The sequence below is a fragment of the Pelodiscus sinensis genome, chromosome 1 (genome assembly GCF_049634645.1).
Source record: "Pelodiscus sinensis isolate JC-2024 chromosome 1, ASM4963464v1, whole genome shotgun sequence".
NCBI classification, from domain to species: domain Eukaryota; kingdom Metazoa; phylum Chordata; order Testudines; family Trionychidae; genus Pelodiscus; species Pelodiscus sinensis.
This window is the reverse complement of record NC_134711.1, coordinates 98226401-98238994: the sequence shown is the minus strand read 5'-3', so window position 1 is coordinate 98238994 and position 12594 is coordinate 98226401. Positions and strand designations below refer to the sequence as shown.

Sequence of the window (12594 nt, the reverse complement as noted above, 5' to 3'; positions counted from 1 at the left end):
TATTTATTGATAGTATATAAGTAGATTTGATTTCTTGAAGATGTCTTTTTTTCTCTCCCTTTAAGGCAAGTCGATGGCTGTGGAAAAAAGTAAAACCTCAGGCTCCTCCTATTGGTTTGCCACCTTGTCCTAGACTTGGTCACAGCTTTTCTTTATATGGTAACAAGTGTTATTTGTTTGGTGGCTTGGCAAATGAAAGTGAAGATTCAAACAATAACATTCCCAGGTATGCTGACTGGGTTTGATCAAAATATCTAAATAATAAATGTAACAAAACACAAATCAAAAACTTTGAAATGGTTAAATGAAGAAGAAAATCTTTTCATGTCCCAGATGATACAGTGATGGAGTTACTAGAAATACATTTTACAGTAGACTTCCGATAATCCGGCACCTTTGGGACCCAGGGAGTGCCGGAGTATCAGGAGGTACTTCAGCGAAGGGGCTGTGACGGGTCTGCCAGGACCCGCACTGCAACCAGTGGGGGAGAAGGGGGTCGGCGGGGAACGGCGCGGCGAGGAGTGAACCCTCCCCTGTTTTGCAGGGTGGTGGGGGAAGCTCCGCGCAGCCGCTGGCGACAGTCCAGCTGGGGCTGCAAGTGGCAGATTTGGGTAAGCGGCGGGGCAGCTGGGGTGCTGCCGGGTTGGTCCCGCAGCGCCGCCCCTCACCTGAGCGGCGCTGCGGGACCAACCCGGCAGCACCCCAGCTGCTCTGCTCAGCCGCTTCCCTAAGTCCGCCGCTTGTCAGTTTCAGGCTCAGGTTAGGGGCGGCGCTGCGGGACCAACCCGGCAGCATCCTAGCTCCTCTGACCCGCCCCTTCCCCAAATCCACCGCTGCTGCTTGCAACCCCAGCTGGCCTGTAGCAGGCGGCTGCGCGGGGCTTCCCCCGCCTCCCTGCAAAACGGGGGAGGGTTCACGCCTCGCTGTGCTGTTCTCCGCCCTCCAGCCAGACGCAGTGCAGTCCAGCAGACCTGTCACGGGTATAATCCCCTTCTCCTCCCCTTCCCTTTCCTGGCCCATGAGCACGCGTGGGGCTCACAGGACCTCCAATTGTCCGGCTAGTTGAAGCACTTCTGGGTTCCAGTTGGTGCCGGACTATCAGGAGTGCCGGACCACTGGATGCCGGACAATTGGAGTTTTACTGTAGTTAGCTTGTGTATGCTAAAGGGACTTTGCTATAATCTTCACATTACTTTTGTTGCAAGAACTGGCTAGAAGCTCTGACATATTTGCAGTGGAAGCCAAATATACTGCCTTTTGCTGAACTCTAGGATTAGTTACTAAATTTCAGAAGAGAAATCTCTTTCCTTCAGTCTCTTATTAGAGAGAACATGAGATGACCTTTATTGAGTATATCTACACTGCAATTAAACATTTGCAGCTAGACCACATCAACAGTCTGGGGCCCAGACTAAGGCTGTTTAATTGTGGGCTTGGAGTGGAACTTGGGCTTTGTCACCCTGCAGGGAGGGAGGGTTCCGGAGGCTGGGCTTCAGCCTAAGTCTGAATGTCTCCACTGCAGTTAAACAACCCCTTAGGCTGAGATTCATGAGTCTGCTGATATGGGTCAGCCACAGGTGTTTTATTACAATGTAGACATACCCTGAGATTTCTTTATATAGTGCTTTGGCATGCACTTTAACTGATGTTCCCATGAGTCGTCCTTCTTCAGTGGATTTGGGTTGGAAGATTTTGTTCACTAGAATGTTGCAGAGAATCGTGGAATGTGCTGCGTATACAAACTCTTCAAAAACAGTTAATTATTAAATCGACACAAATAGGACATCAAAATTGAAAATACTTTCCCCCATAGAGATCTGCAGTTAAGACTACTTTCAGTTGTCTAGCTGCAATGAAATTCCAGAATTCTCTTCTTCCCTTTATTAAACAAGATTTGGCTGAAACAAGTATCAGAATTCAGACAGTTCTCAAAGTAACTTGCAATAAGTGGATTTCCATTGATTCAACAAGAAATGGTGAATTCCCTCTCAATGACCAACCCAAAGGTATTCTGCTCATATTCTGCTGATGTACCATATCATAGAGTATCATTTAGCTTAACAATTTGCTCTTCAGTTGCTGTGGACATTTGGGGTGTGTCTACACTGCACCGTAACTCAAAAGAAGATACGCAATTTGAGCTATGCAAATTGTGTATCTTATTTTGACGCTATTTCAAAATAGCTTAATTCATCATAAAGCACTATTCCGAAACATCCCTTGCTCCTCATAGAATGAGGTTTACAGGGACATCGGAATAATGAACCCGAAATAACGGGCTTGCTGTGAAGTCATGGAATAGCTATTCTGGGATACTCCAGTATCCCGAAATAGCGTTGCAGTGTAGAAGTACCCTTGTTCAGATGTAGTGAATCATGCTAAAAATCTTAGTGTCACTTTTGAATATGTCTTCTGTGGACACCGTAAGTCAAAGTTGGTAGAGTTTGGTTGGTGAAAACAGACTTTCTTCAGTGTACAGGTTGTGCCTGAAATCTACCCATATTTTGCCCCTCCTTTGTATTTAAATATCCTCTCAGTATTTTTAAAACCTACTTTTTAGAGTGAATACTGACCCTGTGTTTAGTTTTCCTTTTTGTAAATTGAAACCTCCTCCTTTTTGCTTGTTTGAAAAGAACGCTGTTTAGTGGAGTTTGGTTTTATTCTGTTTGCACAACTCCTTCTGTTCAATGTTTGGTGGGTACTGTAAAAATAAAATTATTGTAGCCCTTTGCTATAATAACCTTTTGAAAAAACAATTTATAGTGCTGACAGTCTAAAGTTCACCTATGTTCCCTTTTTATAATCCTTCAGTTACATTGTTCAATATCTTCCCAATATTACACTAGATATTTAAATGATTTCTATGAACTGGAGCTGCAACATGGTTCTGGAGTCGTAGGCTGGAGCATTCCAATGACCAAAGGAATCTTGCCTTCTCCTCGAGAATCCCACACAGCCATTGTGTATTGCAGAAAAGATGTAGGAAATCCAAAGATGTATGTTTTTGGAGGGATGTGTGGCTGTAGACTTAATGACCTTTGGGAGCTTGACATAGGTGAGTTTAATCAATGTGTAAATCGGCTTAACTGCTTATCTGGTATTGAGGAAAAGTGAAACCCTCTGATAATTAGTGATGTGTGGTATATAATTGCAGTTAACAAGTGACTTAGTGTGAGCCAGTGTGTAGCCCTAATGCCATTTTATTCAGCAGGACAAGATGTGTCAGATTTCTGAGACAGATTTTTACTACTAACATGTGGTAACAGTCGCTTGCACCCAGAGATCACTGGTTTTACTAGGATACCTTAAATATTTTTAGAAAAATAATTAAAACTTGAGTAGCCTTAATGAAGTGGGGATTATAATCCCAGTGTCAAATTGATAAACAGGTTAATATTTGTTAACCTGTAATAAAAATCTGAAAAGACCGTTAACATAATGTGAAGTTATTAAAAAACTGTTTAAATCTTAATATAGATATTAGCTTGAAAGTGGCTACCTTTTTACTTTGTTAAAATCTAATTAATAGTAGGTACGTGCACAGTATTTCCTGAAACTAGGATGTGATGTACACCAATATCTATACAGAATATATTTTTTACTCTACTGAAATGCACTTTTTTTTTAATAGAAACAATGACGTGGTCCAGAGCAGAAACTAAGGGGACAGTGCCACTTCCTCGCAGTCTCCATACAGCCAATGTAATAGGAAACAAGTATGTCTGTTGTTAAAAGCTCAGCTATAGAAAGGTACACCAAGTAGGAGAATGATGATATAGTGTTTCTGTATTGGATTACCCTTACCTGCCACTGTACAACATAAACAACTTTGGCTTTATGGAATGCTCTTCTGGATGTTGTTGTGCCCTTGTAGAACCTATGGAGATAGCAATATGCCATCATGTAAATTAAGGCAGTTAGTGAATTTTAGCATCTTTCTCAAGCCAATGCTGACTCACAGGGCAGAAACTAGTTTCTTCCATCCCTCTGCATTATTAGCAGCTGCTTCCATCTGCTTGTGATGTTGATTGACTCTTGTGGCCTCCCAGCTAACAGGTTCTTTAAGGTTTCTTTTGGCCACTCTTGTTTCCTCACTCCAGTTGGCTTCCATCATGTGGGAGTCTGCATATTGGCATCCGGAATATATGGCCCAAATATGCCCAAAGTATCCTTCTAATTCTAGTGGAGACAAGCTGCTGGGTTGGTTATTTCCCAGCTCCCTTTGCCTGGTAGGAAGTAGTTTTAAAATTCTTTCGGTAGTAGGCACATAGTCTTCTGTATTAACATCACAGATTTTTACCTCAAACTAGGGATGCAAAATCCTAGTTAAAATGTTAACTGATTAAACTATATGTTTAACTGGTTAACTAGCCCACTGTATTAGCACCCTCATAGTGCATTGCTAGGCAGGGCCTGCTGTGTTGGGCGGCAGGCATGGGGCTGCTCCTGCCGGGCTGGAGCACCCTGTGGTCTTGGGCTTCCTGGTTTAAAGTCATACTTAGTAGAGTAAATAACTTTTAGCTTGAATAGATTTTGCTTGATCGTTACTAGGGATGTTAACGTGTACTCATGTACATGGTTATCTGGTAAGCCTCGGTGCATTGGTTAACCCACACAGTTACGTGCACTTCCCCTCCCCCTGCTGCCTCCCCCTGGAGAAGGAGTCAGGAGCCAGCTTTTAAGCCAGCAGCGGGAGTGGGTGGAGAGGAAAGGCTCCCACGGAGCCACCTGCCCCCCTGCGCTGGTCAGGGAGATAGATGGGATCCAGTGCTTGCGGGGAGCCAGTTTATATGTTTACAAAAATAAAGGTTTGTTAATATACCTAATCATTACCTGTATGCTGAATCATGTTATCAGACTGAGTCACATATGTATCTAATTCTTTCCCTGGTCACTTTGTATAACTATACAAAATAACACTAAAACCTGGAAAATTGTTTTACATTCTTTTACTCTCTAGATCTGTGGTTTTCAACTTTTTCAGGCTGCTGTACTCCTTTCAGAAGACTGATTTGTCTTGGTACCCCAAGTCTCACTTCACTTAAAAACTTGCTTGCAAAATCAGACATAAAAATACAAAAGTGTTACCGCATGCTATTGCTGAAAATGGCTTACATTGTCATTTTTACTATAAAATTATAAAATAAATCAATTGGAATATAAATGTACTTAAGTTACAGTGTATACAAATCATTGTATGAAAATTTAGTTTGTACTGATTTCACTAGTGCTTTTTATGTTGCCTGTTGTAAAACTAGGCAAATATCTAGACGGGTTGTTGTACACCCTGGAAGATCTCAGGCAGTGTTCCCTCTAAGCTGTACAGCAACACAGCTTCACAGGTGATTAATCAGTCCACCCAGTTAGAGGCTCATGGCTCTGAGCCAGAGCTGACTGACTGGGCGGGGCTGATAAATCACCCGTGAGGCTGTGCTGCTGCACACCTTAAGCAGGGGTTCCCAACCTTTTCCAGATGGGGACCCATTTTGACAATTCAGGAAGACTTGGTGACCCAAGGCAATTAAAAAATGGGGAAAGGCGGGGGAGCAGAGCCACTTGGGGAGACACTTGGTGACCCTTTTGAAATGTAATGGTGACCCATATTTGGGTCCCAACCCATAGTTTGGGAAACCCTGGCTTAGAGGGAACACTGTTAAAGCTATCTGACAGACCGAGTTATGCTAGCAGGTAGAAGAGTCATCTAGAGCAATGGTTCTCAACCAGTAGTAAACATTCCCCTGAGGGCAAAGTAAATATACTTGCTTCCAATTTATATCATCTTACAGGTTATATATATATATATAAGGCGGGGAGAAAAGAAGAATGCCCTCTGAGACAAGATTACAACTTTTGATTTTTATTATTCCTAAAAAATGTTACCAGATTGTATTTCCTAAAAGCATTTCTAATTCTGATATCTGACAGTCTTTTAAAATGGTCTGTTGTGAACAATACATGAAAGGGCTGTAGAAATTCTGTGTAAATGTTTAATTTCTAAATATCTAGCAGTTTCAGATGCCTTTATTGAGATACAAAATTAACACACTCTGGCATATTTCTTAAATGTCCTGCAATGCGGAAGATTTCTCATAGTTATTTTGCTCCACACTTTTTACTACTGTAGACCTGTGATGGCACCAATTAGAAAGAGATGAGGGACACAAACAAGCTCTTGTAATCTGTGGTTGACACATTAAAATCCTGTAAATAGGTGTTTTGCCATAGAGTATATGGTGAGAAAAACGCAACAGGATGAGGGAAGTTGTTAATTAGCTATGTCTTTTTTCCCCCCCTCTCTCTTCCCTCATATTTTTAGAATGTATGTTTTTGGTGGATGGGTTCCACAGACAGTGGAGGATGAGATTTCTACTCCTGATGGTGAATGGAAGTGTACCAGTTCATTTTCTTATCTAAATTTGGGTTAGTGTTTCTGCTGTTTTTGATCATTATAAATTAAATGTTTCTTTTGACAGATGTAAACCTATGAGTAAACTCTTAAAAAATTCTTAGGTAACTTTAAAACTAGACCAAAGTTGCACATCCCACCAAGAATGTATTTATTCTCAAGTCTCCCCATTGATCTGGATGGACATCTAATACAGGACAAATACTTTCTGGATAATGGTTGTCATGTTGCAGACATTCAGCAGTATTATAAATATAAAACAATGCTCAGGGATCTCCGTGATAGAATACAGAACCTGTTACATGCCTGCTCTATAAGACAAGAATCCTTTTATTGATGCGCACCAAATCACTTTAGCACCCATACAATATTACCCTACATTTCTATATGATACAACCAAAGATCGGGAGGGGGGGAAGGGGAGAGAGAGCATTCTCCCTGTGCACTTTCCTAGTTCTGCACAGACAGTTGGCACAGCAGACCTCGAATGAACCACCCAATGATCACAACATCCATTAAGGGCCAGTCAATGAGGCATAGTATTAGCACATGGCAGACTCTGAGGATACTAAGGTTGTTGAGATAAAATAGTGAGTTTACACACTGAAATGTGACTTCCTTTGGGGAAAATGTCCAGTCGGCTATAAAAAACTTCCACACCATGAGAGACTTTCTTTCCCCTTCCCTTTATTGTTGACAAAGAGCCATTGTAGATACGGCTGGTTGTTTTGTCGCCAGAACTGGCTTCCACCAGTATCCCACGATTCCTGCTCAGTTAGCTCTGCTCAGTGTTTAGATCCCTGCTGCCTTGCAGGCATGTGCCCCTCCCCTTTCAAAGCTCCAGCAAGTATCTGGCAGCTCAGTGTGCTGTTCCATTTGGAGAACAGGCAAAGGGAAATTCATTAGACTGCTCCTGTTCTGCCCTGTACTAGGAACATAGCGGCAGGCAGATTGCTGCTACAGGGAGGGGATCGTGAGGTGAGGGGGAGACTGCTGTGCTGCTCTGGCATTCCTCAGCACAGAAAGCTCACAGAGCTACTAATAAGGCTGCTCCCAGCAGCTGAAGAGTCTGTTGGAGAACTTGGAAGGTGGAGGGGGGGAATCCCAAGATGTGATCAGCTCCATATTCCCACAACGCTGCATTGCTCACACTGCTGATGATGGTTCCTCCAATATGGACATGATCTATCGACGGAGGGAGAAAGTGTGGACACCCTCTGGTGATTTTTGTTGACTTTTTGGGTATCGACATAAGTTTTGAGACATACCCTAAGACATGCATGCTGATGACAATGAATGCAGCTCAAGCAATTGCAGCACTTTCCACTGACCCCTAGGCTGGCCAAAGATACTCCCTCTGAGATATTTGATTATATTGGGGTATAAAGATGTTACATACTGTAATCCTGATACACTGACTTCTCCTAAAAGACACTGTTTCTGTTATCCTTGGGAAATGTTTTTGTATCCCCCTTGATATTGGGGTGTTCTTGTGGCATTTGATACTGGGATGTGTTTGTGTCACTAATCTGTACTTAGCACTTCTTAAGAATGTGTATTTCTGCAATATCAGCTCTGTTCTTGCCTAGGGATGTAAGAGACTAGTTGACTATCCGATAAGCAAAAGCTCATCAGTCAACTAGTGATGCGACTAGTCGCTCCCTCCATTTGTTGCCTCTGTCAAAGAGAGGCAGCAAGGGGGGGAGCAGGAGCTGGTGCTGAGAGTCGCACTGTCTCCTCGGGGCAGGGGAGGTAGAGGCACAGTGGGAAACAGCGCAAGCGTGGACTGAAACAGTCTCTGCTCACGCCACTTCTGCTGCAATTCTGCTTTTGAAATGTACAGGAGCCCACAGGGAGCATGGGACCAGGGCTCCACACTCCCTTCGGGGCTTCCACTTTTGAACCATAGTGGAAATCCAATCGACTATTCAGTTAGTTAATTAATCTAAATTTAACATCCCTATTCTTTCCTGATTTTGAGAGCAGATCCTGCCTGACCAAGCTGCTGGTACAAGCGTTCATGTTTCAGGCTCCCTTTCTAATACAGACAATATTGGAAACCATGATTCAAATGAATAAATGTAAACGTGTGTATTCTCAAGATGATCACTTTCCCTTTGACTAGTTAGGTAGAATAATATCTGTTTCTTGTTTTGAAAACACATATTTGAATGGTACGGATTATTGCAAATTTCATTTCCTAGATACCATGGAATGGATAGCTCTAATCTCAGATTGCCAGGAAGATAAAAAAAACTTGTTACCAGGGCCAAGAGCAGGACACTGTGCTGTGGTAGTTGGCACTCGTCTGTATATCTGGAGTGGTAGAGATGGTTACAGAAAAGCTTGGAACAATCAAGTTTGCTGTAAGGATCTTTGGTATTTAGATACAGGTGAGAAACAACATAATAAAAATACTTTAATGTGTTGTACATTGTAACTACAGTATAGAAACTTGACATCATACCTGCATAGAAGTTTTAGTCTATAGCAGATTCAGTGAATTTTTAAATCTCAGATTTTTTTTTAAATAAAATATTGCTTCAGGGTTGATGTATTTAAAGATTATTCTTGTGGCTTTCTGCTAAAAACAGTGACCTATTCCATAGGCCATCAAAGAGATGTTTTGAGGCTAAATTCAGTAAAAAAAAAAAAACCTTTACAATTCTTGAGTCAAGATGCTAGCTGGCATCCTATATAAACATTTGTTAAAGTTTCCTCCTCCCTTCCCCCCCCCCCCGATGTGCATTTTACATTTTCCTTATTTCACTTTATTGTGGCTCTAACCTCTTCCACCAAACTAAGCAATTGCTATATTTGGCGTTTCTACACTTCAGGTATGTGTAAAACATTGTGTTCCACTTTTAATTTCTTAATGACCATAGAATCTCATATTTTCTTATAGATAATCTTCTACTGCTTAGTCGTTTTTTGTAAAATTACAACTGAATGCAATTGGACAGAGAAATACTTGTATCCATCTTCTTGGGTGCATTCTCCATAAAGCTGTGTAGGTTCTACTCTTTTCTCCATGATCTTGAAGTGATGCCTCTGCATATCTGGAGCCCTGCAAATCCACAAATATCCACTTTATATCCATGCATATTTGCATCCACTGATGTGGGTGCGAATATCCACAGCTTATTTTTGCCGCCATGGATGTGGATATACATTTTTAATCTAGAACCAGGCAGTTTTGCAGATCTATGTGGGTATTTGCAGATATGGATATGGATATCCATGCGTCATTTTTGAAGATGCAGATACCAATTTTGCATCCACACAGAGCTCTCTGCATATGTAACTCAAAACCTCATTGGTTTTTTCTGCTGTCAAATAGGTAATTAAAAAAAGGTATCAGACTTTTAAAAAATGTGCCTTGTGAGACAATTAGGAGAAACCATATAGTATTTTGTTGCTTTATTTTATAACCTGTTTGAAAAATACTTTTGTTATGTGACCTATTACCATAAATACTTGGAGAAATGAGAGCTGTTTATGTATTATTGTTACAGAAATAACATTTGAACTACAATAAAAGTGCAACTTTAAATATTCCATTTCTATTTAATTGGTGTCTTTTAGAGAAACCACCAGCCCCATCACAAGTACAGTTGATCAAAGCTACAACTAATTCTTTTCAAGTAAAATGGGATGACGTTCCTACAGTGGAAGGATATCTTCTTCAGTTAAATGCTGACTCCCCAGTGCCTATAGTGACCAGTGGAATACCAGTTACCATCGTTCCTGAGACTGCATTGCCAAGTTCACAAGGTAATACGGCAATATTTCCCTTAGATGAAACTACATTTCTACAAAGGTTCCCATATAAGCTTCCCTTGTGCTTCCTGATTTTAAGTTGGCTGAATAGTGGAGAGGTTCCTTGATGTAAGCAAGAAGTGTCTGAGCCTGGACGTTCCTTACAGAGTGAAACTCTTTATAGAAGACAGGAAAGCCTAGTGCTTAGAATGGATTTTGTACATTGCTATATGATACCTGATACCTGGCTGCAATTTAGACCAGTATATGAAGTAGTAGAGAGAGAATTCATAGGTAAGTTTTTTGTTTTTGTTTTTTTTAACATCCTATTTGAATGTGACCTGAAGGAGATGGTAGTGGGAAAAGGATTTCCATTGATTTTGTTTGCTTTTGCAGTTTAATTTCTGATTTTAGTGCTACTATAACCAGAAACAGAGATTTTAACAATAAGACAAAGGGCCTGATTCTCATTTACACAAAAGCCTTTTCATATTGCTCTGGTACTCGCTCACTGGGAGAAAATAGACTCCATGTAAAACATTTTAATGCTTCATAGAATCAATGGGTATTTGTTTTTGTTTACCTGTAAGGTGGTTCTACTCAACAGCATAGTCTATAATCAATGACTATCATCCTTCCTTCAGGAATCAAGCTGGATCTTCACAGCCAAACAAATCATGTGGTTCCTAATAATGTAAGTCTAAACTGAAAATTGTCAAATCAAGATAATGTTTTATTGGTGGTTTCACTTCCCACTCTAATTTGCCAATTTTAAAAGGCCTGAAATAATTTCAAACTAAAAATTTAACTGCTTAATTACTTTTGCTCTAATGAGACTACTTCACTTCCTGATTGAATGGAGTAGCTTGAAAAGCCATTCCTGATCATTCAAGAGGGAAGCTACAGACGTACTGAGTACTGTTATGATAACTGGGAGCCAGAAACCAAGAAGAAAATTTCCTTCATCCTCAAAGCCCCAGCAAAATGGGTACAGAGAGGTTTCTAAAACAAAAATGTTAATCTTTTCTGGAAAGTAGTTGAGTCTATATAAGTATATTTTTATGTGATTGTTTTCAAATAAACTAAAGATACATAACTTCATTTGCACTTCAATTTAAGAATGCCAGCTGTCTTCAAAATAAAGCTTTAGATGTTAAAGACATTATCAAGTCAAATATAGACTAGGGATCTAAAATCCTGTTTAATTAGTTAACTAGTTAAATGTTAAGTTTAATTGGTTAACTCATTAAATGGGGACAGGCTGGAGTGGACCCCCCTCATCCTCTCCGCCCCGCACCACAGGCAAGGGGCTGCTCCAGCCTGGCTGCTGCTTCCAGCCCACACAGGGCTGCTCGCTCCCAGGCTGAGAGTCTGCACCTCTGACCCTGGGCTGCTACTTCCGGCCGTGTGCAAGGCTGCTGACTCCCAGCCCATCAAGGGTAATACTTACCAGGTAACAATTAGTTACCCATTCACATCCCTAATATGGACTTTGTGAAAAGTGTGTTTTACAAGTTTAATTACTTGCAATATTTGCAGTTCAAATTGTAAACTTTAACAATTATCATAAGCAATTGCTTTCTTTTTGATTAGGTGCAAGTTTCATCTAATCCATTATTAAAACTGGAAGCTGAAGAAAATATTACTGAACCTGAAAATATGGTTACAAAAGAGGCTACAAAGAAAAATTATCTAGATTCTAGAGAAGTCAAAGAATCAAATGCCCCCTCACTTTTGCCAGGATGTACTGTAGGTAAGAGATTATTCAGTAGAGACTAAAGGAAAGTTGGAGTTAAAAACTTGCAGATATTAAAGTAAGAATATTTGTGTTACTGATACCCTATTTGTTTTTTTAAAGTTAAGTCTTTCTCATAGTATTTATTACTGTTCATATTTATAAATTGGGAACATAAGAACGGCCATACGGAGTCAGACCAAAGGTCCATATAGTTCAGTATCCTGTCTTCCAACAGTGGCCAATGCCAGATGTCCTAGCACAGAACAGGTAATCATCAAGTGATCCCTTTCCTGTCATTCATTTTCATCCCCTGACAAACAGAGGCTAGGGACACCATTTCTACCCATTCTGGCTAGGTGAAACTGTAATTTGTCCCTAGTTTATTGTGCTGTAAGAGGAACAAAATGTTCAGGTCTGTCATTAAGATGACAAATATGGACTATAAACAGTTCTTTACAAACGAAAGGTCTGTTTTTTCACATAAAGGCTTGGCATACAGAAATAAGCAGCACCAGAATTAGAGCAGTAACATCTTGTTTATAGTTGTCAGGTTGTCTAACCTGCTTATCATACTGGATGCTTACATCTATGTAATTAAGGTGATGTCCTCATTTCTGCTGCTTTCAGCGTCTGAATTCTGAGAGTGTATATGGGAGGGGAGGAAATGATTGCTACGGGTTAAAACTTGGTA

At 40.7% G+C, this 12594-nt stretch overlaps 1 protein-coding gene across 2 annotated transcripts in view; it reads left to right on the top strand.

Annotated features, from left to right (window-relative positions):
- The window catches only part of HCFC2 (host cell factor C2), a 30134-nt gene that overhangs the window by 5723 nt on the left and 11817 nt on the right, over positions 1-12594 (top strand). For both annotated transcript variants that reach the window (XM_075938739.1, XM_075938736.1), the window contains exons 3-10: positions 66-226; positions 2847-3055; positions 3632-3716; positions 6317-6420; positions 8611-8799; positions 9992-10180; positions 10810-10859; positions 11759-11918. In XM_075938739.1, coding sequence (XP_075794854.1) covers positions 66-226; positions 2847-3055; positions 3632-3716; positions 6317-6420; positions 8611-8799; positions 9992-10180; positions 10810-10859; positions 11759-11918 — 1147 coding nt within the window. The remainder of the gene's footprint in view (positions 1-65; positions 227-2846; positions 3056-3631; positions 3717-6316; positions 6421-8610; positions 8800-9991; positions 10181-10809; positions 10860-11758; positions 11919-12594) is intronic.